Here is a 25,631-nt window from a genome sequence, read left to right as displayed (position 1 = left end):
ATTAGACGCGTGTAAGCATTAGAGAGCGGGTGGATTGTGAATTGTCGTGGGCCGTCTTTCAAAAAGTTTCCCCACCTTGAAAGCTTATCCATCCAAATTTCCAAACCCTCCTTTTTATATATATATATTTTTCCTTTTTTTTTTACATTTTTTTTCTTTTTATTTAATTACATCACTTTTTAATATATATTTACATATAAGAATTAAAAATCTATTGAATCTATAACTCTTTTTTTATTTTCAATTAATTACTGTTTATACTCTAAATTTCAATTCTCTCTTAAAACAACCACGATGATATTTTTTTCAAATTTTATTCTCCACACATTGGTACATCATTTATTTGAAAAAAGTTTGAATAAGTTTCTTACACTAATTATTTAAGAAATAAAGTTTATAAATTGATTAAAAAAATCAATTAGTAAGAAATTATTTAACATTGCAGTTAAAAGAAGACTTGTGAATTTCAAATCAATTTTTTGTTTTTTTTTTTTACAAAATTCATAATCACAAAATTAAAGTTCCAACTTGGAGAGATGGAAAAAAGGATGAAAAGGAAAGTCTAATATTCAAAAATAGTAAAACAAGGATAAGAAGAAAATTATGATATTCGGTTATATTTGTAAATTTCTAAAAATGAAGCTTAAAAGATCCCAAATTGAGATTATTTATCAGTTTTTGACTTTTGTGAGGGTTATTTTTTAATGTAATTTTTTTGTCTTGGTAAGTAAATCTTTTTAATATATTTTAATTTTAGTTCTTTAGAACATCTCTAATGGTTGTTTATATTTTTTGGTTGTCTATATATATATATATATATATATTTGTGTAAATTTAATGTGTCATAGTAGTATATTTACACAAAAAAATTTGGACTACTTTTTTAAATTACATTATGTTTGTTCAAAGGTTATGGAGAAGTAATCTTTACTCTTAAAAGATACTCTTACAGGGCCATATTAAATAGGAATTTTCAAAATCTTTGGGAGCTATCATATTTTTTATGAGTAAATCTTTGAGTAATTTTAATTTCAAACTATTTTATGCCCTGCTTCCACGATGACTTTTTGTTGGGGTTGACATATGTAAGTAGGTAGTCTCACGTCATTTCACTACATTTGTTAATTGTAATGCCTGCATATCCTAACGTTAAAAATAGCCAAGTCAATCATTTTGCCGACATAAACAATCAGATTTACAAAAATACAAAACCAATATTATTTGTCTATACCCTCGGGCCTCGTCGACAATATTTCATCTAATCTGTCATTTGTGCTACCCTATTCCAAAAAATAGTTTGATTAATGAAACTTCTTCACTAAGAAATAAATAAATAAAATAAAATAAAATGAAGCCTCACTAACAAGCATAATTCGCAATATCCATCACAATCACAGTGTAACAAACTCGCACAATCGCAGTGTAACAAACTCAAACAACGTACACTAGCATCGCACAATCGCAGTGTAACAAACTCAAACAACGTACACTAACATCTTACTACAATGATCACAATTGCAATGTAACGAACTCGAACAACGTCAGTATAAACGTATCGTATCAAATTTGAAAAAAGATCCACGTATAGTCCAACCATGCTAAGAAGTGAAAGCACTGTACCACTTAGAAGCATGTTCAAGTCTGAAGACAATAAAGTTATATAAATTCTGACACAGATTAAATGTTCAACAAGACCACATTGGGTAGCAGCTTTATATACAATAACCCATCGCCATGCATATCAGTTGGAGCATGTGAATCAAAATAAACAAGACATCAAATCTAGTGAAGATTTCAATATTCAGCAATATTAACTATCAATTCAATAGATGTGCCCACTACCCCCTTCTAAAAGTTCAAACCCCCCTTCTAAAAGTTCAAACAAATGCACACATCCATAATATTACTCCTAACAGGACTCGAATACTCAACCTCCCCTTTATAGAAGAGAGATCATTCCATCTGAACAAATGTACATTGATTGTGTCCCGCCGATGTTGTGATCCAGCTTCAGTGTGAAGCAGCAAGGCAAAAGAATTGAAATTGGGAAGACCATTATACTTAAATAACAATAAAAAAAGGCTCAATAGGGAAAGCAACCAGAACATTTTCCCAAACTTGCAAGTGACTATTTCATGGTTCTATAAATAGTACTACATCATTAAGACATACACTTCTAAATAGTAAACTACAACATTTCTCCAAAGGCCATAACATCCACCTAAGAGGCAAATTTCCATCAGCAAAACCTCAAAGCAGCTTCAAGCTCCTTCTCATCAGCACAGTTGTATCCTAACAGGTAAGCTCGCGCTGCAACAAACACGAGATAAATACAAATGATTTGTGTGCATCAAAAACATATATACGGAAGAGACAAGAAGAAAAAAAACTATACCAAAACGGCCAGATCCCATGAATGGCTCCGCTTCATCTGAACCACCACCTTGCTGCTGTTCCTGAATTTCCATCCCAAAAAGAAAAGGAAAAAGATTAAATCCAGCCAGACTACAAAACAAACCTGCCCTGCCTGACAGGAGCAATCAAGTGGGTGGAAATATCATAAGAAAATATAGTCATCATCGTGATAATGAATACTCATAGGAGGCACAATTGATAGTTCAACAGAATAGTTGAGATCAATTCTCATCCTACTTTTCTCAAAGAAATACTTCCATAAAAGCACTAATTCTCTCAACTTCTCTGTGAAATAACCATATTATATGTGGTATCTCCTCCTCCTTCCAACTGGAAGGTTGAGACCCAATGAGACAAATGAGCGTGTGCATGTATGATTTACCTACCAAGGAAAAAAAAATTAATAGCGACTTTATTGAAAGATATCAGTGCATGTAAACTGAAATAACTAGTTATCTGCCACTGAACCAAATCAGTTCCTCAAAAATTTCTTTACTAAAATTAGTTAATGGCCTACTAAAATTTTTAGTTATTCCATCAATTTATTTATTATTATATGTTCCAAAAGGAACAATGATCTGGTTACTTGAAAAAGAACAATAAATAAATAAATACTATATATACATGGGGGAAATTTTATGGAACAAAACTGAGCAATGCCAAATCTACAAATGGACAAGTGATAAAGATCAAAGGACAACCTTCTTTCAATTGCTTTGATAAGAGGGAGAACTAGAAATGAACACATTCATCACATTCATAAGATAGTGGAAATGTATCGGAGATATTATATATAAGAGAAAATGGACCAAGATAGTTTGGCCATACATAATAAAGATCAATATGTGACCAGTGAGGAGGAGCAAACACAGTTTACATTGAAGGTATTAGGGAAAAGAGAAGACCAAAGGTCCAAAACTAACAAGAGAAGATATGGTAGTGTAGGGTTCGACTTGAATTAGGATCCCAGAATGAGGAAAATGGCCAAAAAAAAAAATAAAATTTCATGCTGCTGATCCAAATAGTTGCAACAAGGCTTTTTCGAGTTGAATTGTGATGGAAGAATATAGATATAATCCACATAAACGTACTTTTTCACTACCTGTAATGGACATGAAAGATAGTTCGCTATGAAGGTATGCATATCAGATTTACAGAATTGGACTGAACAACTTAACTTGGCCACCTAGGAAATGAAGTGTGTGAACTGAAGTTTCCAGTATGAAGTGATCCAATAATATGAAGTTGTGTAACTCAAAAGTTGTGATCTAATGCTATGTGAGACAATCAGATTACATGGTGTGAATGCAAAAGAAACATAACACAGTTTTACAAATATAGTTCCCAAATGAACTGACCTCTCTCCCTTAAGACAAAAGAAAATGATAAGGATACAGAATTTTCTGGTTCTACATAAAATGCTGAAAAAAATAGAAACAACAGATGGTGTAAATCTTTGGCAACAATTTTGCATCCCAATTATTTAGATGTGCGATCTTATCTTTTTTGCTATCCACTTATTTCCTTGGCATGGCTACTTTGATTTAATATACCATGTGCCCTACTTTTTGATAAGATCCATGAAGGATTATGGGCAACACAGTCGATATTAGTAGATTCCAGCCTACACTGTTCTAAAACATTATATAAATACTAAAGATGAGTTAAAAAAAAAAAAGAAGAAGAAGAAGATACCATTAGGCTATTTATGGAGCCAATTGAAGAAATCACATTATATGGTGGGCAAGAGAGGTCTTGCAACTCCCAAGGCAAATTGTGCTCTATGACAAGTGAAAAAAGTAAGCTATAGAAGAATATTCTTACAGGGTCTGGTTCCATTTCAGCTGGTGACAGTAATCTATCAAAACAATGCCCAGAAATCGTGCAAACCAAAAGCTCATTTGTTGGGTCCAAAATAACTTCTCTGCATGTATCATCACAAACTGCACAGAAGAACTAGTAAGCTTCTTATTCATATATATATATATATATATATATATATATATATATATTGTTCTACAACAAGCAAGGTTTCTTGATCAAAAACCATGATGGTCATACCATGAACATGCCCAGTCTCCTCACAAACAAACACGTCTCCAATTTGATAGTAAGAACATGTTTCCCCAGAGCAATTATGGTCAGAGACCACCTTATCAGCCAGGCCTCTACTCCTTTTCCATATAGAAACTTGATCACCAACAGTCTTGTCAAGAATTATTCGGTCATCATTCACCTTCACACGTAAGATAGAAAGGCATGAATAAGAATTAAAGGTTGCCACCTATTCTTGTTAGTGAAACTCATAAAACAAATCATCCTCTCAAGCATGGCTAATCCACTGACAACAATCCCACCTAAGATATCCTAGAACTAAAGGTTGAGCAGGTCATCAATTCCGTAATGTCATACAGTCAAACAATAAAGCAGGTGTGCACGTGTGCATGATATGCATTCACCTGCACAAGCACACGGAGCACATCCATGCACCTGTATCATGCAAAAAAGAATATGTGCATGCATGCATGCAACACCCTCTACACATGCATTAAGCACTTGCACACACAAACAAAACTAAAATTTCAGTATAAAATAAAACCAGTATTTTGAGAACCAGTATTTTGAGATAAAACCAGTATTTTGAGAACATGGTGTGACAGAAGGCAACTTTAAACCAAATAGCATACATTAAAAAGGTAAGTGATTCTATAAAAATAGTCATTGATCTTTGTAAGACCAAATATGAAGAGAAAGCAGATCTAAAAAAACAAAAATTAATAATTAATAAATAAATCCAACACTATTCTTCACTCTTGATGTGTGTGTGTGTGTGTGTGTGTGTGTGTGTGTGTGAGAGAGAGAGAGAGAGAGAGAGAGAGAGAGAGAGAGAGAGGAAGGGTGGGTTGACTATCTCATTTTAAATGGAATTTCTTCCCTCCCCTTCCTTTTAAAAAAAAAGTAAGAACACCTCAAGTGTTCGTGAAAAATTTGATAGTAGATACTGTGAAAAAGCCCAACATTCCAAAGCATATATCATAAATAAAGGAAAAACCAACGTCAATAGATCTGCACATTACAGAAAATATGTTGAACAGCCTAATCTCTCCCTAATTAAATAAACAAAGAAGCAAAAAAATTCAAGCAACACGAACCTCAGTTTACCTGTGATGGAAGGGGCGTTTGGCTTCTCTTTGCTGCCTGCATTTGAATGTAATAGTCTTTGAACTCGGAAGGGCAATTCCTAACAAATTCAACCATGTCCTCTTCATCACGCTGCCAGAAGAAAATATAGCTTGTAAACTGATGTTTAATCTTGATCAAATCTAGCTTTATCAATAAAGGAATTATAGATAATCCTATGATATCCTAGAAACAGATAGTCCAACTAATTCCATTGTTCCAAATAAACTTATACAATTACTGGCAATTAAGATTATCAAGTTCAAAATCTACGATGTTATGATTAATCCTCCTTTCATTGAAAGAAAAATGAAATGCCTGATTTTGGTATCATTAGCCATAAATAAGTTGTTAATTTCCAATTATAGTAGGCTTGCATCAAGGGTGAGCATAAGTTCCGGATTAGATCCATGGTGTATGTTATTTGCTGATGATATTGCTTTATTTGATGAAGCTAGAGAAGGGATAACTGATAAATTAGAGGTTTGGACGAATATTCTAGAATTAAAAAGATTTAAGATAAATAGGAATAAAACTGAATATATAAAAACCAATATTAGTTAAGCTATAAAAACCAATATGGACATAGTGAGATTGAAGATCAAGAGACAAAAAAGTGAATATTTTAGGCTCAACTATTCACAATGAAGGAGAAATTGGAGAATGGAAATATAAGATTCGTGTAGCCGACCCCAGGTAGTTTGAAAATTGTTTTGCTTTTTATTGTTGTTGTTGTAGCCCTTTATATAGTTGCTATATGCTAAATAACATCACATTAAAATTAAGGTGCTGTTTGATAAAACTGAAAATTAAGTACTGAAAATTTTAAGGACTAAATTTTAAGTGCTTAAGTTTTTAAGTGGTAAATAAAAAATAAATATTTTTTGATATTTTTTTAAATTTTCAGTGTTCATTCAGTGATAAGTGATGTACCAATCACTTAAAATTTATCTCATTTTAAGTGACGCTTACCGTTTAAGTGATATTCAAATTTTGTTATCAAACGCACTTAATTTGATAAGCACTTAATCCATTCAGAATTAAGCGCTGAATTGGATAATCAAACAACACCTAAATCTAGAAATACCTGAATGTAAAGTTTTTTCCAAGCAGACTCCCTCAACTTTTTGGTTGGGGGAAGCAGACCCCATCGCATGCAGTACCTACATAAAATTTTAATATCGATTATTGACAAGCGTAGAAATGTCTTTCTAAATATAAGCATGCAAAAAAAGGCACAAAAGAACTAAAGCAAGTATTATATCCAACTATTTTTAGTTGACTGCCAGGACGATAAAGCATATAAGAACATGAGCAGCATATAATACTCATCTGTATCGCCATTTTCAACATTATGTCAAATGCTGGCAAGGCTAATTTAAAAGGAAATTTATAAGGCTCACCATGATGTGTAAACATTTTTTAATGCAGACAGGTTCCCAAGACGCAGTGAAACATGAGAATTTAGATCATCTATAACAAGATTCACACGATGCCTCGGTGAAAAATGCCATTCTACATGCTAAATATCAGCTAAACAACCTACCATGCATACAAAAGTACATGCAAGTCCAGTAAAGAGAAGAAACAGCATTGAGGATCCGTTAAGCCTACTAGGATAGCATCAATGACTACTAAAACCAAATTTAAAAAGAGAATAAAGACCATAATAATGTAAAAGTACGTCAAAAGAAGGCCAAGGTATTCGAGTATGAAATGATAGATTATGCTACTCATTCCAATTCTTATCTCAATGTTGATTGCAGTGGCCTTCTATATCTCGATGTTGATTGCAATATGTTCGGCTAAGTCGAACTCCAGTAGCAAATCTTATATATCGATCTCTCTCGTACACATAAAACCCTGCCTTTTATTCTTCCCATTAGCACTCAACAAGACAAAAACAGCACATGATGCTCCTTGCATAAGAGCACAACATATCATCTCTTTATGAACTGAGATATGAACTGAGTCTTGTTCACATAACAAATCCCTTGAGGTTCTTTTTTTTTTTTTTTTTTTTTTTTTTTTTTTCCAATTTTTTTATTTATTAATATATATATATATTTTTTGGGTGTGGAGACGTTATTACATCCAAATATATACAGTATTTATAAAGTGGACTTTTCAAATTAACAACTGAAATAAGCCAAAATTCATGGAAATCAACAAACGACAGATCATTTAATCTGAACAAACAAAGAGTCAATAAATAAATAAAAACTTTTAATAACAGTGAGAACCATTTGTATTGGACTTCATTCGGAGACATCATAAACTTATAGATGCTGGTAGCAAAACCCATCATATATTTAAAATGAGATAACACGCAAAAGACGCACACAAAAAAAGAATACACTCACAGGCGACGCCATAAGGATTCATCAGAGGCAACATAGTTGAGGAATCTACAGACCAGTGAGCATGTAACAAGATCCTGCATTAGCACCATAGTAAAATTAACCACCAGTTAAGAGAACACCTACTCCTTCCCGTAGACGTGGTTAATCCCAAATTTATAAATTAGTAGATACACAGAAGAATCTGTATAAACCACAAGTATGAACAAAAGATTCGTACTTTAATCCCATATATACACACATGCGCGCGCGCACATATATATATAAACCGAATAAGAAGAGACGAAAGTACCTCTGAGGAGAGGAATTTGAGGATGTGATGGAAGAGTTCAGGAGGAACCTTGCTAAAACAACCCGTTTCTATCCTCCTCGATGTTGAGTTGTTGTTCAGACTCTCGCCACTGTTACTGGAACTGCTAATGATCATCTTACTCTTCGAGGGGGAAGGAATTTGAAATTGAATTGGTGATGGTGATGGTGATGACGATGATAATATGATTGATTTTCCATCATCGTGGTCGCCCTCCTTACGCAATCTCTTCGATTGTGGCTCCATCTCCTCCTCTACTTCTTCCGTCTTCTTCTCTTCCTGAAATTGATTCCAAGCCAAAATCAATCGATCCAATTCCATGCATACATAAACATACTGAAATTAGGGATTTCAAACGACAAAATTAATGCGCTTGATGTTAAAAGATAAAATTTTGCATCATGGAGGGGAATTTAATCAAAAACCTGATCTGAGACCTCGGAGAGAACCTCAGATTCGAGGAACTGAGCGAGACTCTCGTCTTCGTCGTCTGAAACTGTCATTATGGCTCGACCTTAGATCTGATGCAAAAAAACTCTCTGATGGATGAAGACTGCGATGTGCACGGACGCCGGTGACCGGAAATATGCGCCGGAAATGTCTCAGTCCCACGATCAGTCGATCGGAGCGCGTTCGAGATAAAAGAGCAGAAGATGGATGGAGAATACACGGGTCGCGTGAGCCATCTGTCAGGTTAGGTGGACCCCACATTCTGGACCCACCGCTGTGCGATTCTCAAGGTACACGAAAATATCTACGTATCGTTTATTCCAATTACGAAAAAAACCCTCGTATCTCTCATTAAATGAGTATAGCCTGCTTGGTAATAAACTCCCGTATATTACACACCTTTTATTTTGAGAGATAAATAAAATATTATTGGTCCACAAAATCTTTGATACTTTAAAAAGTTGTTCCGTTTGTTTTTTAATATAAAATAAAAAATAAAAAAATAACAACTTTCGTCTACATTACCTCTTTGAAGAAACTAAATATTAGATTACTCAAATAAACAACTATATTTCTACGAATATATTTTTACAGTTTTTTTGTTTTGTTTTTTTTTTGTTTTATGGAATTAGATTTTTGTTTGTTTGAAGCATGAAATAAGATGGGTTTGCTCTATTTTGTTTCATTTCAATGTTTTTTTTTTTTTTTCCTTGTAGGAGTTATATGAGTAACAAAATTGATGTCATGAGATGTTTATCCCCTTTTTTTCTCATCTTTAAAACTTGCTTCCAGCGAATATTCCATAAGCACATTTGATTGTTGCACGATATACTCAAAAGGCTAGTCATTCTTTAATTAAAAAAAAAAGTTTATTTTTTAATTAATTTTGTAGGGTCAAAGTTATTATTAAAAAATACTTCAGTGAAATAAAAAGTAAGTAATTTCAATTTATTGCAACATCTGGGGACGATCTTTTCTAATATATTCCACCAAATGAGGAAACTTTTGAGATACTTGTCATGAACATCTCTATTAACCATATGATGTTTAGTTAAATAATACTATTAACAATAACTTGCAAATGCACTTGTGAAAAATGAGAAGTACTCGTATAATTAGGGGGAAAAAAGTGAGAAGTATTTGAACACTTCTATACCCCATTAACAGGCTATGAATAATTATGTTAAATAATTTTTTTGGTACCGAATCATGCGTGTGTATACTCAATAAGCATCATACATCAAAATGAGTGTTTTTTTTTTTTTTTTTTTTTTTAATGGGCAAGAAATACACGCCCACTCGTACACTTCATTTTGCTCTTTTGAAAATTTGAATACTTATCATTCACTTTAAAAAGTAAAAAAAAATATCACTAAATCACAAATTCTTAATAAATTAGTTCATTTTGAAAACAGTAAATATCTAATTTATTACTTCTAAGTCACCTTAAACAGCCAATGGGCAAGAGAGTAAGCAAGACCCCAATCAATATTCCAACAGCAATTGTACAGCTAAAAGAATATAAATTTCCTTTTCCCCTTCCTTCCATAACCTGTCATTGAGAATGGATCCAATTCATTCCAACTTACATTGCAATGTTCTAAAGTTAATTTAATTTTCTTTTTCTCTGGGCTTTGTTTGGAATCAAATTCCTTTGGGATTTGAAATTGGAAATGGAAAAGGAATTGAACTGTACTTAAATAAAATTCTATTTTAGTGTTTGGAAAAATTTGGAATTTGTAAAAAGGAAGTTGATATAAAATGAGCTTTGTACCAATTTGGTGGGAAAGGAGGTTTTTAGAATTAGAGACTAGTAAACAGTTAAAAAAAGGATAATGTTGTAATTATATTTCAAATGCCATCAAATCATATTATTTTTTCTCGAATTTCTCTACCCCACCAATTTTTCTTCCCTTCAAATCCTTTCCCTTTTAAACTCCCATCATTCTAAACAACTGAAATTATTTTTAAATTTCATTTCTTATCAAATCCCAAAGTTCCAAACACAGTGTTAGGATTTCTTTAACATCACACTTTATACGTCTACCCACTTATTATATGTATAAATAACTTGGGCTTTACCCGCCTCACCTAGCCCAAACCTCCTCTTCTTTATATAAAGACTCATGTATGTATTGTTATACATGTATTTACTTAATACAATATACATAACTTCATATATATATATATATATATATATATATATATATATACTTTTCATATCTGGTATTAAAGTTAAAGATTTTTTGTTCAAACTTTACCCGTCACCTGGTTTTTATAAATAAAAAAATAAATATTAAACCAAAAAAAAGACACATATAAGCGATCTGTATCTTATAAACCACTAACTTTTCAAGGTTAAAGTTGGTTTAAGTTGCTCTCTTTGTAATTCCTCGTCACTGTCGAAAAAAAAAAGAAAAGAAGAGAGGTTGGTTTGAGTTGCTCCCCTTGATAACATGACTTGTAATTGATGACGCATTCCTCTTCACTGTCGGAAAAAAATAATAATAATAATAAAATAAAAAATAAAAATCTGAAGCTTCTCTGCCTCTCCCAATAAGATTCACGCTCGAATTTTGTGGATTTTGGATCGAAGGAAGCCAATTATCTCTAATTGTTGCTTAATAGACACACAAGAGTTCCATCTTCACATCTTGAGATATTTTCTAACGACGATAAATAACAAAAGAAGAGTTAGATGCACTAAATTTAACATTTTTTTTTGGTAAGAAATGCATGAACCTAAAACTAGAAAAACTATAGTCGTTCGAGAAATAATATCAACGACCTTGGCAGAGCCCATTACAAACATAGACCAGACCCTCTGAAAGGCAAGGTTTGTGGTTTTAAAACTCATAAATGGTTTCTTTCCGGCCAAATCTTTCTACTGAGTTCTGCAATCCTCAATTCTGCTATTGAGATTCAGCCAATTTATTATCTTATTTTGTGCTACAACAGAATTTGTAGGTGGAAAATTATTTTTCCACGTATATATTTTTAGAAAAAAAATACATTTTTATCTCCAAGTCACTGTAAGTACATAACCAAAGAAACCAACATAGAAAATCGATCATATATATATATATATATATATTGTAAGCATATAAACCCACCAACAGCAAGGTTATCAAAATTTCTTACTTCACAACTATGTTCTGTCATCTCCTGCACATTGATTCTTGAACCACAAACATCTATTCCTCCTCTCCTTCTTCAACCCAATCTCTCTCTCTAGCAGTCAAAATTACTGGCCGACGTTCGCAACGGCGAGCCGTCTCCGGGAATCGCCGATTAGCTCCCCGATCCAAAGCGTCAACGCCGACGTCCGCAACGGCGAGCCGTCTCCGGGAATCGCCGATTAGCTCCCCGATCCGAAGCGTCAACGCGTTAAGGAAGTCTCGATCGCCACCGTTGTTGAAGAAAAGAAGCTTTATCGGGTCGTCTCGAACCACTGGAAACTCGAGGTTTCGTCAACCGCGTCTAACTCGGCGGTGATACGGCCAGGTTCAATGGCTGACTCGTCAGAGTTGGATGCGATCTCAAGAGTCGTTGACGGAAACCAATAGTAACGGCGATGGTAATGGTGGGTTCAATTAGGATTTTTTGTGGGTTTTTTCCTGGGTTCAATTGGCTGGGTTTTGGTTTTTCATGGGTTCAATTGGCTGGATTTTTGTGATCTTTTCATGGGTTCAATTAATGGGATTTGGTTGTGGTGGCAAAGGTTGCAGTGGTGGGTGGAGAGAGAGAAAGAAAGGGGTGGGCAGTATTGGTGGGTAGTAGTTGCGATGGTTGCGACTGGTGGGTGGTGGTAGCGGTGGTGGTTATGGTAAAGGTTGTGAAATGGTAGCGGTGGGTGTCAACAGGTCGAGGTGTGGTGGCTATTGGTTTATTAGTAATTGAATGTGTCAAGGGGCAATAATGTCAATTCACCGTGTCTAAGGACTATTGGGGTGTCTTTGTAAATTTTATTAAACCTGAAAGGGTGTCATCGTTCAAAAATGACCCAACTTATATATAGCTGTTATCATGTCAAACCTTAGGGGGTGCCGTTGTAATTAACCCTTATTATTATTATTATTTTGCCATTTGGTGTTGAATGATCTAGGCAATATTTCTGTATGAGTTTCAGTGCCTGATCGAGTGCGAGTATATTGCAGAAAGTGTCACATCTTATTCTACACCATAACTGTTTGATAAATGGTCCAACAAATGTTTTTTTATGTCATATAAGAACATCAATCACAGGCATAAGACCAAAATACAATAAACACCAACATACACAAAATCATCCCGAAATTAACTACACCTCTTATAATTAAGATCAGCAGTCTTGACAATCCAAAGAAAAAGTGCCCACTAAAGAAGGAAAAACCACCACTACAAAAGCTTAGTCAGATATACAATCTTTAGCTGTAATAACAAAAATATCAGTAGGAACAAAAATTAGTGCAGTATCCTTGAGAATGTGCTGACGGGGCAACTTAGCAAGAGCATGAGCGACCTCATTACCATGCCTAAGTACATGGCAATATCGAGAATAAAAGAATGGTCGAAATGCCACTCGAATGTCAAACGAGACTGAATGAAGCTCAACCGGACCACAATCATCGCCATCAACTGCCTGGACCACCAACAAAGAATCACACTCGAACCAGCACTTGTCATAAGACAAAGTTGAGGCCCAAAGAACCGCTTTATGCAAACACATAACCTCAGCCAGAGTAGCAGTCGAAGCCGGAAAAGGGGAAAAAAGCACTGCATGTAAAATAGCTCCCCTAGAATCCCGAAAAATAGCACCACCATCCCTAATTTGAGTAACCAATAAAAGGAAGCATCCACATTACATTTAATAATACTCTCAGGTGGAGGTAACCAACGAGAAGGGGAGGGATGGCCACCGGCCCTTCTGAAATATTGTTATGTTTTATGATGCGTGGTTTTGCAGTTGTCTGTTTGATAAAATTTGGTCAAGTAATATAGCGTTGTGGCCGGAGAATTTCACATTAATTCTACGAAGATTCTTGAAAAATATTGAATTGGCACTTCAATGGCTTCACGTATAATCATATATTACAAGGTACTTGATAAATAAGATTTTCAATTTGGTCCTGACCTAGATCATCCATTCTATCTGGCCTTGTTGATCTTGTTGGTTAGTTGTGGGTCTATTCCGTTTGGCCCTCATCTAGAAGCATTTTTATGTAAGACTAGACAAAAAGAAGGACTAAGAATGTACAGGCTATGCATGATGTCTACAATGTAAGAACTGAAATTCAATAAGAAGCTTAGGTTAACCGAAAATGGGAAACCAATATTCATGAAAATCAGAGATAGTCTGCCCCTTAAGCTTTGGCTTTATAGAAGCACCACACATTTTATAGTTGGTGATTCCAGATTGCATTTCCTTGATCTCCACATCACATCATCTGGTTCCTCTTATTCCTTTGTCTCTATAGAGACCAAACAGTGGTACACAAAACGATATCTAGCAAAGTATCCTGACCCTTAGAAGACCAGACTCTTTGATTCAATCATTCGTGCATGATCTTTGATTAAAGGAATATCCTGAAATGATTCTGTGTAAGTGATTAGTTATCGTGACTTGGTGATTAGATGGTTATTGTGCTTTGATGATGAATGATGGGGGAAGGTTTATGGTCCTTGTTCTTGATTTTTTTTTTTTTTTTTTATAAAAGGGGGTCATATTCCTTCTAAGTGGAATTTTTTTTTTTTTTTATGTTGCAATGATATTAAGGCTAGACAACTAAGAGTGAGATGGCATGTTTTGATTTGAGGACAATTACTTTTATGAACAATGTCGAAGACTAGGTCTTCAGTTAGTCCATCTCGTTACATACTTTTAGGACCAACACTTGGTAATGTCGTGGAAACTATGTCTAGAATTTCTATTTTAAATAGGTCAAACCTATTTTAGAGTTATTTTGTATGGAAATGTTCTTTTTAGGTGCATTATTTAAGTCATAAGGTATTTCCTGTTCAACAAAGAACTTGGGCTAAGACTATAAAGAGATACCTAAGTTATTAGTTGAGATTATTGAAATAAATTTAGTGTCAGAGAGTAGACTCACGACAAAGAAGGGTGATTTGTAGAAATATGAGTAAGATATGAAAGAACACTGAGCAAGAAAGTAGGGATTGCATTAAGGCTTACACACCTGGACTATGCTGGAAACGGGAAGCTCAGATACATTAAGGAGGCAATTAAGGACTGTTTCAAGATTCGGGTATTGGTATTGAGGATTTGGTGTCGCTGTATTCTATACTCACTATGATTTATCTATAATATATAGTGTATTATCTATTGTAATCCATGGACTTAAATATGCGAAACCACTTTAAATGTATTGTTTCTCTTGCACATATGTTATTTTATTAATCATTTGTGACTAGATCTCGATGCATATGTAATTCCTTGACACAACAATTGGTATCAAAACTTTTATCCAACAATTGATACCAAAACTTGGTTCTTCACAATTGGCATCAGATCCTAAAGTTTTCTGGAAATTTTGATTGGCAAAAGAAACTGCAAAGTGGCCTTTTTTGGAGACCAGAGGGATTTAATCGATCTATTCATCCAGCATGTGGTAACCTTGACTAATTGAGGTAAGTGGTGAATTGGTTGAGGTCACTCTTGTGAGTTGTGCAACGGAATATGATGTGGAAATTTGTATTAAAAATAAGCTAGAAGGGTGAATAGGTTTTACTTGCTATTTAAACCAATTTTTCCATATTTTAATTTTACTGAAGTAAAACTAAAATCAAACCCACAAAGCAAAAATAAAGTGTAAGTAAATAAAGCTTGAGAGATGACACTAGGAAATTTAGCGAGGAAACCTCGACTGGTGGAAATTTACCTATCGTCATGGGGAAAACCTCGTGGACTATGTTGTCCAAAGCAAAACGATCTATTATGTTTGAAGCAAAGTAAACTTTGACTCAGGTTCATACCCTATCATTCTACCAAAAACCAATTGTTGACAATCCCTAACTTTGCGACTCCCTGTCCAACAGCTCTCGACCTTAAGCTTACTCTTGATCTCTGTAGAAGGATTGCTGGTAGATCAAATAACTCTCCACGAATGTTTTTACCCCTTCAAAGTGTGATCGAAACGCCCATTTTCTTCAATTCTGAATTTGATGAAGAATGAATGAATTATGTTTTTTCGGAATTTCTGAATCTTCAATTATGCTGCAATTCCAATGAGATAGAGAACACTACTCCTAAATCACTCTTGTGTTTATGTGTGTGCTTTCAAAAATAAAATCAGATTGATTTTATGAATAAAAATATCTTTAAAAAATTCTCTTAATTAGAAAAATATATATTTTCAAGCCCTAAAAATTTAAGTGAGAAAACATATATTTATAGACTTTTGAAAACCTAATTGTACTTGGAAAACAAGTCAATTTCGTGCATAATTAATATGGTAAAAGTCTATCAAAAATAGGAAGTCAACACAGATAAGGAAACAGAGTTTCCAAATAGATCTGAAAACCTTGAACCAGTTCAGGGTGCTTGAACCGATTCAAGTTGGTGAGTTTTTGAGAAAAACAACTTTGACACTTGAACCGGTTCAATTCAAGTTGGCCAGACTTGAAAAACACTAAAAAGCCTCAAAAGTTGAACCTGTTCAAGGGACTTGAATCAATTCTAGTTGGGCAAAATGTAAAACTTCCTAAAAGCTTAATTTTAAACCTCCAAAGTGCCCTCACACACTCTCTTACCTTCCTAAAGCGTTATTCTCATCATCCCGAAGTGTATCTGTGACGAACCTAAACCGATACCATTTAAAAAAAAAAAAAAATCGGCATGACCTCTGCTAAAAAAAGGCCTACAATAACCTGCTAAAAAAAAAAAATCAATGCAATGGCCTTTCTTGGCATATCCAACCTGTCCTAACACACAATACAAAAAAAAATTATAATACATTCCCCAATACCATAACATCAACAACCTCCCCAAGTTAACCCATCATCGTCATCCCATTCAACTTAAGCATTTACATAGTCTCGCTTTCCTTCAAAATACTAACAAGAGTTATGATTTATAATGCATGACATTGGCTTGCAAAAATGAATACATGACATTCTAGTTTTGAGACTATATAAAAAAAAATGGGCTAAGATACAAAAAATAACAAAATACAACTCCTAATCTTCTTCAAGCTTGCGGGGGATTGTCATCCGCCACTTCTTTTCCGAGTCTTGAAAAATGTTAAATAATAGGGTAAGCATAAAGCTCAGTAGGTACTACCTAAGACGCACTTCTTGTGACCCCGTGAACCCAAATAATGAATAGGACAATAGGGAGAGGGGTCATGCTAAACCGGGGAAAATACAATATAAATCTGCAAGTTCAAAACAAATGAATGTCGTGCCATAAATGCAATGTCATGCATATCACTCCCCATTTTCAGAAAACTTCCATCATTTCACAAACTGTTAATATAACCCGCCCTTTGATGACTCCGCAACAACACGAAGGAAGGATTGGCTATTGTCCCTGACCTTTGGTACCTCCGCAGCGTCATTTGGGGCCTAAATAGCTCAACCACGCTAAGGCAATCTCCTTAATTTCCTCTAGGCTATATTAACATACCGGCCCTTTGGTGACTCCGCGGCAACCAGGTTTTCTCAAAACCGTTTCATCAAATTCTCTCCAAAAATCCCATTTTCATTTGTTCAAAATCATTTTCCATCATTTATGACCCATGATATGCATGTATGTCTCATGTATCCAATGCTAGGGTAATAAGAAATTTCCATAATTCTTCCATAATTAAGCAAGCTTTACAACAATTCTAAGAAAATTTCCATAAGCTTCCATATATCATTTCTAGCAATTTTTGTCAACACAATAATATAAAGAAATCAATAATGAAGCATGACAATAATTCTAAGGAAATTTCCATAAGCTTCCAAGTATCATTTCTAGCAATTTTGTCAACACAATAACATAATGAAATTAATAATTAAGCATGCTTTTTATATAAATCAACAATTACACATATAATCATGAAATTTATACCCACAAGAAAATCATTCTAGAGGTAATTAATTTCAATTAAGTATATTGACATCAAATAACAAGAATTAACTCACTAAGGAACAAGAAAATGCAAATTAGAGACCCCTACCTCAATTTTAGTCAAAACCCCCAATTTCTTCACCTCAAACCCTAGGATTTCGAATTTCCTATGGTGCACCAACCAAGGAATTGCTCCTATCAACTTGTAGGCCTCGCCATGAGTTTCGAATAGCCGTAAACAACACTCAAAAACACTAAGTATGGTAGGAGAAATCAAGAGAAGAAAATTGAAAAAAAAAAAAAAAAAGTTTCTGGAACGAGAGAGAGAGAGAGAGAAAGCCTTACGGGAAATGAGAGAAAAGTGAAAGCAAAAGTGGTCTCATGACCATTTTAAGTGCTTGTGGGTCCCACTCATTTTCCTTTTTTTTTTTCTTTTTTTTTTTTTTAATTCTACTCCACGTATATATATGTATACACAATTAATTTACAATTACTCAAAACATAATAAATAAAAATAAATATGATACAATTGAACCCCACTAAAATACCTGCATACAACAATTCCGGTAGCGGGTCCAACACGGGACCGTCCGGCCCGTAAAACTAAAAATGCAAAAATGATCACCCTTACATTTCAAAGAGTCCTGGACTCAATGAAATGCTCCAAACAACTTTCGGACACAACCGGCACAATACGCAGTGTCCGTTTCGCATAACATGAAAAGACAAAAATGCCCTCGCATCAACAAAATTTCGAAAAAATGAAAAACGGAAAGTATTGGAAACATCACAGTATCTAAGTATGAACACGATCACTTCTTCAATTCCCCTTCTGATCTTGATTCTTGACAAATCGAATTAAAAATTTACAATTCGATCGGACTCGTTTTGACAACAAAATTTGCCAATTACAAATTTATATCTCACAACTCTAGAATTATCGGACCTTGGTTGTCTTAGATTGACTAGTCTAGTGGGTCCGGATTTGGTTTTTCTATGTAAGGTCATTAGCTAGAGCCTAGTGTTGGTCCCGCCTAGAGTTCTGAAAATTGTTAGGATTTTTGTTTTAAATTCTTATTTAATTAGGTTTTTATTCTATAGTTGGTTTTTGTAATTAGGAATTACCTAGTATTCGTCTTGACTATGCAGAGTTCTTGTTGGGTGTATTACTTGGGCCAGAAGGAATTGTATTTTTGCCCAACAAAGTATTTGGTCAGGACTAAGGACTTCACATATAGGTTTTGGGTAATTGGTTGTGACTAAGGAGGGATGAAGTCTTCTGAGAGAGTTGAATCATCCGCCGAATTTCTTTAAATTTTTGGAGCACTTAAAGGTTTTCATCTCCCTTTCTAATCAGTCTCCTATTAGCATTTCCTCTGAAGTCCCAAAGGAAAGAATTCGCGATCACTTCAAGCAATATATTGAGTTATATCACATTAGGATTTCATTTTGATAAAGTGACACTTCAAAATCTCTCTCATTATAAAAAGACCCAAGTAAGCCAATTTCTACAACTGTGAATAACTAAACTGAGAAACAGGCTCAGTTCAAATGGTTTATTTCGGTGTTTATTTATGTCCATTTCTTGTCTTCTCATTTTTTGTGCTGTTTCCACGTGTTATATTGCTATAGTTGCATGGACCTGCCTTAACTATCCCAAGCATAATATAGCAAAAACAGATTGCTCAAGCTTGGCTTAAACAGAGACTAAGTCTTGAAAATGTGTTCAAGCTTCAGTAGTTTAGGCTAATAGATGGCCTCATGTGAATTGGGAACTCCAATTTACCAGCTTGGTTTCTTTAGGTTTCATCATTCAGAGCTAGTTGGGCCTGTAGAAGCTGCCATATCTGTTTACACTCCAAGGAAAACCACAGCCCTTGTAAAGATGAAAGGACAATATCGTACACACAGTTCTTGTCCTCTTCTATTAATTTAGAGAGAAAGGTATGGCGTGGATTGCACCAACTGAAAGTAGGATTTTTTTCGATAGATTACTATACAGATGTAGCAAACAACGTGGACCCTTTAGCATCATTTCTCGTTGTTTGCACAAGGGTCCACCAGTTAGTGTGTCCACACCATGCGGTCCTCCTGTTCACATCAGCTTTGTGTTTTTTCTGGAAATTCTGAGACCGCTCATGGGTTAAAAAAATTTCTTGGACATTGGTGACAGAGATTTGTTGTTGGCTGTCTTTTCTTCTCTTTTTCTTCTTCCCCCCTCCCCCCTTCTTTTAATTTGCTTACACAAGCTCTAATTGAATTGCCATTTGAGCCTAATCAATATGCAAAAGAAACATTCCAATCTGTAACAAATTATGTGTAATGTAATGACAATTGTAAATTTTTTATGGGAATATTGACTTGTGGTGCAATTTTTTGTTCTATTTTTCAATTGTCTCCTTGATCATTCTTTTTCAGAATTCTCGGATAGAGAATATCACATGGATGGCACAATCCTGATGGAGATGCTCATGGATGCCTCACTGACCCCAAAATACTCCTAGCTAACTGACCAGAATGTTGATATTAAACTGAATCCTAATCTCTCTGTCCATATTGTAAAAGCATAAACAAAAAAAAACAATAAAAACCTGTGTTCTGCCGTGCTTGGCCCGTCTTATGTATCACTATCACATGTTTTCTTAGTTCAATTTTAGGACAAGTGTTTTTTTATTTTTTATTTTGAAACATGCACTTGCAGGAAGCTATTTATTGTAAAAGCATAAACAAAAATAAACAATAAAATGTGTGTTCTTCTGTGCTTGGCCCGTCTTATGTATCAGTATCATATGTTTTCTTAGTTGTTCAATTTTATGACAAGTGTGTTTTTTTTTTTGAAACATGCACTTGCAGAAAGCTATTTATTTATTAATTGCAGTTCTGAGTTTCAACTGCCCCCACACAGATCCAGAATCCAGTTCTGCAGAGGAGTAGTGGGCATCAAGGTCCGTTGTTTATTTTTCCTTTTGCTTGCAACGGGAAATGAATATGTTCTTTTCTCCCCTTTTTTTTTTATTTTATCATTATGCATATTCAATCTGTTTGGAATTTTTAAATATTTATTCCACAGAAAAATAAAATTCCAAGTTAGTGTTATCTAAACTATTACCAAAAGGGTTGTACATCCAACTCTTAGGGAGAAATTATTATAATCTAGAGACACGGCTTTCATCTAAACCTAATATTATTCTTCAGTTGAAGAAATTGAAAACTCTTCAAACTGCATTGTTTGACAAAATGCCGCCTCTGTTGAAGTTACTTCAGCGCACCCGATGCAGTGCTAGATAAGCAACAAGCCGGTAACCCACTAGCATCAGGGCCATAATAGACACATCAACCCACATATGGTTCAAACCCACTGACTTGACAGCAGGAAAATCTACAACTCGACAAATGACTCCTTTTGAGCACTCGTAATAATCATCCTCATTGTACTGAACCCCAAGAAGAAGCTTGTAGCAGTAGTAGCTATAGCTCAAGTACTTCAACCAGACTATGAAGGGAGGGATTTGTTGAATATAATACCCTCCGGCAATGAGGAAGACGAGAGTTGTAACCGAGGCTAAAGTAGTGGCTTGTTTTACATCCATGAGAATCGCACCAATGGCTAAGCCAAGACTTTGGGAGACAAGGACATTGTAGAGAACGACAAGGAGGGAAAGGATAAATGTGGTGGGATCAGGCTTGAGTCCGCCCATCCAATAGATTATGATGGTGAAAGCAGTTGGGAGTGCAAGCTCCAGCGGAAGGTCTCCAACAGTTTTTGCTAAAAAGTAGGAGGAGAGATGGTACATTCCTGATGATCGCTCCTTTATTAACATAGTTCTCTCCTGGGGGAAAGTGAAAACAGCGTTGTAGAGTGGGTAGAAGCCCCAGAACACAGAGAAGAAGAAAAGCATGGCAATCTGCATTCAGTAAGCAAATCTTGGTTACAATCTACAAGAAATTAATCAAGGTTTTAAGATTTGATAACTAGAAATTATAGTGCCATTTGTATCAGAAACATGAACTTTTAATAGTTCTTTTTCTTCCCTCAATTTGTCGAAGTATGAATTCTATAATACATGTAGAAATCATTGATGATAATTGCAGAATATGTTGATGTGGTGCAATGTTGCATTGAAGTGTCACATTTTTAGGACCCTAGTGTGGGAAATATCCTACTATGATAATTAGCTGAAAGATCAATAAATGGAAGTTCCCTTTCTTAGATAGCGATAATGTATGTGTATAACAAAAATTCTTACACGGTCTTCAATGTGGGATGTCGGGGTGCGCCACCATAGGAGTCCACCAAGTATAGCAACACTAATGACTTGGAAGATTCTTAGTTTGTTGAAGGCCTCATACCTCCGTTCCCTCAGGCCTCTCAGAAACAACACCTTAAACTGATGCCACCAGCTCGTGCTCCATTGCTCTGATTTCGAATCCCTTCCTGCATATTTTCAACACCAAAAGACAGTTAAAATTTAACTAGAATTTAGCAAAGGGGTAACAAGGGAAGATATCTGAAACTAATGTGTTGACTGCCTTGCTGAGTAAGATTGATTAGTGATTATCATGGCACCGTTACTTTAAAACAGAGGAGGGAGGGGACTTACTTGTTGAAGCATCTTTTGTGTAAAGGTAATTATTGACATCCAAACTGCATAGCTCAGTTTTCAATTTCGTAGAGATGTTCTTGTCATAAGCAGATATTAGGGCTTCCTTCACTGACTTCTGCTCTTGTTCTGTGTTATCACCTTGCTCGCTTACATGCTTGGAATCTGGTCCAATTCCTGCAATTAAGCATTATTATTCTCTTTTCTTTTCTTAGTGGATTTGTGGTAAGTTTGAAATACGGTTGCCTCTACGGTATAAAGAAAACATAAGATTCCAGCTGAACTAGACCAATTCCAGGGTATGTGGAACTCCTTTCATGTGTTTATATCTCTTTGAATTTCAATAGAAGATTATGGTTAATGAAAGAGGAATTAAGATCACAAATTTTTATTTTGAGTAGCAAACTGAACAATAATTAAGGAAGTTTGAGGGTGGGGTCTCATTATACTGCATTTATATAAAGGTACAATTATAACCACCACTTACGTTGGCCAGTGCTATCTTCTCATGTGAATGGAAACAAAAGAAAGGTAGAAGAAATGATGAATAAGAGGACACCCTCCCCTCACATGGCCCCTTTAGTTTAACTCTCTCAAAAAATGAAAAAGGAAATCAAGGTTTCTGCTAAGACAATAAGAAACAAAATTTGACATTACCGTTAGCAAGATCAAGTAGAAGATCAGCCGGATTGACAGTGATGGATGTAGAAAAACCAATGGAGGAAAAGTATTCCAAAGCAGTTGATGCAGGACCATAATAGATAGGGCAACCCTCAGAGAGCAAGACTATCTTATCAAACATATGGTAGAGTCGGCTAGAGGGCTGGTGAATAGTGGTGATCACAGTTTTACCACCACTGGCAAGCCGTTTGACAGTGCTAATGATCCGCTGAGCCGTGGTTGAGTCCAAACCTGAGGTGGGCTCATCTAGCAACAGTAAGCTCGGGTTGATTAGCATTTCTTGACCTATGCTCACCCTCTTCTTCTCCCCACCTGATATCCCTCTGAACAGTGGCCCCCCTATCATACTGTTCCGGCACCGAGATAGTCCTAACTCGGTGATCACTCGCTCCACATGCTCAACTTTCTCATCTCGGGTCAAGCTGTTGGGTAGCCTTAGCAGTGCAGTGAATAGGAGGGTTTCAGTTACTGTGAGATGAGGGTATAAAACATCATATTGTGCAACAAATCCTGTTCGCCGTTTGATGGAACCAGAAAAAGGTAGACCATTGTACGTGATCTTCCCCGACAGTTTACCACTGAGTCGGCCTCCTAGGGCTGTAAGGAGGGTGGTTTTTCCACTGCCCGATGGGCCAAGCATCGCCAGTATCTCTCCTGGACAAACCGTACCCGTCACCCCATTTAGTATCATCTTCTCCGTCGAGCTCAATGTTCCACCACAGCATAATCCTTTCTCTTCCAATTTAACTTTGTAAACAACCTCTTCAAACTGCAAAGAAATCAGAAAATCAGCACAAATTTGCTACTTTTCATTACCTTAGATAATTTTTGTATATGAGAATTGCATGGTTAAAAGGATGACAAACTATATCATTTTTGCTGCTCCACTATATTATAACTGAAACTACGTTGATGCTTTCATTCTCTCTTGTGCTCTGTGTGTGTCAGTGTGTGTGTGTGAGAGAGAGAGAGAGACCTTCAAAGTTATGGGGTATATGGTCAGTTGTAAAAATGACTGTTTAGCCGGGTACGCGAGGACAGCCGTGTTATGGGGCTCTGACATGTTATTGGGATTAGACATATTGGGAAGACCTTCAACGGAGTCGCTACTGCTATTTTCTGGTTTCAGAACTAAATTGTGGAAGGGCATGATCTGGTTGAACTGATTTTGATGTTGTTGTTGTAGTTGGGAGGAAAGAGAGAGAAGTTAAGCAGTTGCTTTTAACTTGGCTTACTAAAGTAAAATGGGCAACACATGAATATATAAACACACACACACACACACACAAACGAGGATCTCTCATGTGTTAAAGGCTCTATGATGCTGGTCTATCCTCCATGGTGGGTTCCCACCTTTTCTCTTAAATTATTCTAACACTAGCTCTAATCCATTATTTATACTAATCTTTTTCTGAGTTCCTCTTCCCTTTATCAGATTGGCATCGCCGCTCTTTATCTTTCATTAATCTGTGCTTATTCATTCTATAATTATTTTTTCAATCTCCTTACAGTGACATGCTACATGGATTATCATGCAGCTCAAATCCAACAACAAGAGGTGGGAAATGAGAACATGCCACTGATCAATATCAATATCAAGGTTGGACATACTCACTACTGTGCTTTAAAACCACCAAGTTGAACATTAAGTACCTATATCATGATTCATGAAGCAAGTGGGAGGCACTGTAATGATAAATATAGAAATAGCTTAAGATTTAAGGTTCGGAAATATTTTCTTTTTGGGTGTGTTTTTCTCTAATAAGCATCTGTGATGGATATGCCATTTTTGTAGTTGTTTACATTTGAAAAATGAAAAGGATTGAATTGTTGGGTACTGCCTAATAGAAAATGATAGTGCTTCCCACTTTTTCACACTGATCATCTTAATTATTTTAGGTTTATGTCTTTTTCGCCGATGCATACTCACATTATATGGTTTTACTCTTGTTCTAATATTGTTGTCCTTACTATTGTTATTATTTGTTTCTCCATATCCCCCTTTTCCAGTCCATACAGAATGAAACCATTTAAACTTACTAATATAACGTTTCCTTTTCTTTTTTTCTTTTTTTTTGGGTGCTTGCGCATGTATATTTATTTTCAATTATCTTGATTTGTATGTCAAGTGTCATTCACAAATCATAATAACCAATTTATATGAATTTTAAGTTACGTGCTCATTGAATTTGTAGGAAATGTAGGGAAAAAATTGTAGAAAATGTAGGGAAGTGTAAGAAATTATTAAAAGCTAAAATACTAGTCTTCCAAGAAATTTCTGCCTCAGAAACAAGGAATTTGGCTCAGATTTAAAAAAATTAACTACAAAACCAAAGTCAGTGAATTCGAAATGAACAGCAAAGACAGTTCATCTCTTATTTGTAAATTTTGGAAGCAGGATTGAAAAGAAAAGTAGCATTACATGTATCATAATACCAAATACAGGGATCTTTTGGAAATACAATAATATGATGAGGCCATGACGATGAGGGCATCACATAATTTAATGTTAAAAGTACTTAGGTAAGAATTACACACACACACATAAAGGGTGAGGGGCAGGGTGTGAAATTGAACAAAGT

At 35.2% G+C, this 25,631-nt stretch overlaps 2 protein-coding genes and 1 long non-coding RNA gene across 3 annotated transcripts; all 3 read right to left on the bottom strand.

Moving 5' to 3' along the window:
* Nucleotides 1-1,634: 1,634 nt before the first annotated feature.
* Nucleotides 1,635-8,928, bottom strand: LOC132282379 (F-box protein SKIP31). Its single transcript, XM_059784038.1, has 9 exons — nt 8,691-8,928; nt 8,248-8,544; nt 7,959-8,032; nt 6,683-6,758; nt 5,578-5,688; nt 4,477-4,651; nt 4,240-4,358; nt 2,396-2,456; nt 1,635-2,310 (listed from the first exon to the last, which is right to left on the bottom strand). The coding sequence occupies exons 1-9, from the start codon at nt 8,766-8,768 to the stop codon at nt 2,240-2,242; spliced, it is 1,062 nt and encodes a 353-aa protein (XP_059640021.1). The 5' UTR covers nt 8,769-8,928; the 3' UTR covers nt 1,635-2,239.
* Nucleotides 8,929-12,902: 3,974 nt separating this feature from the next.
* LOC132285989 (uncharacterized) lies at nt 12,903-18,293 on the bottom strand. Its single transcript, XR_009472648.1, has 2 exons — nt 17,877-18,293; nt 12,903-16,943 (listed from the first exon to the last, which is right to left on the bottom strand). It is a non-coding gene; the product is annotated as an uncharacterized LOC132285989 (long non-coding RNA).
* Nucleotides 18,294-20,844: 2,551 nt separating this feature from the next.
* Nucleotides 20,845-24,307, bottom strand: LOC132284701 (ABC transporter G family member 14). Its single transcript, XM_059786823.1, has 5 exons — nt 24,026-24,307; nt 23,026-23,818; nt 22,369-22,545; nt 22,015-22,202; nt 20,845-21,672 (listed from the first exon to the last, which is right to left on the bottom strand). Exons 1-5 carry the CDS (start codon nt 24,197-24,199, stop codon nt 21,028-21,030), a joined length of 1,977 nt encoding a protein of 658 aa, XP_059642806.1. The 5' UTR covers nt 24,200-24,307; the 3' UTR covers nt 20,845-21,027.
* Between the last annotated feature and the right edge of the window lie 1,324 nt (nt 24,308-25,631).

The sequence above is a fragment of the Cornus florida genome, unplaced genomic scaffold (assembly GCF_030987335.1).
Source record: "Cornus florida cultivar Cherokee Brave unplaced genomic scaffold, ASM3098733v1 CherokeeBrave_3.0.0_Hap2_Chr11, whole genome shotgun sequence".
NCBI lineage: Eukaryota > Viridiplantae > Streptophyta > Magnoliopsida > Cornales > Cornaceae > Cornus > Cornus florida.
The sequence above is the reverse complement of the archived record's forward strand: the minus strand, read 5'-3'. Positions and strand labels throughout refer to the sequence as shown.

Excerpts from the sequence above, each read along its gene's own strand:
- LOC132282379 (XM_059784038.1), bottom strand. The coding sequence starts at position 8,768 with ATGACAGTTTCAGACGACGAAGACGAGAGTCTCGCTCAGTTCCTCGAA. Across the intron at positions 8,033-8,247 it reads TCAAATTCCTCTCCTCAGAG|GATCTTGTTACATGCTCACT; the intron begins GTACTTTCGTCT and ends GTGCTAATGCAG. Across the intron at positions 4,652-5,577 it reads AAACGCCCCTTCCATCACAG|GTGAATGATGACCGAATAAT; the intron begins GTAAACTGAGGT and ends TTACGTGTGAAG.
- LOC132284701 (XM_059786823.1), bottom strand. The coding sequence starts at position 24,199 with ATGCCCTTCCACAATTTAGTTCTGAAACCAGAAAATAGCAGTAGCGAC. Across the intron at positions 23,819-24,025 it reads TATACCCCATAACTTTGAAG|TTTGAAGAGGTTGTTTACAA; the intron begins GTCTCTCTCTCT and ends ATTTCTTTGCAG. Across the intron at positions 22,203-22,368 it reads CACAAAAGATGCTTCAACAA|GAAGGGATTCGAAATCAGAG; the intron begins GTAAGTCCCCTC and ends GAAAATATGCAG.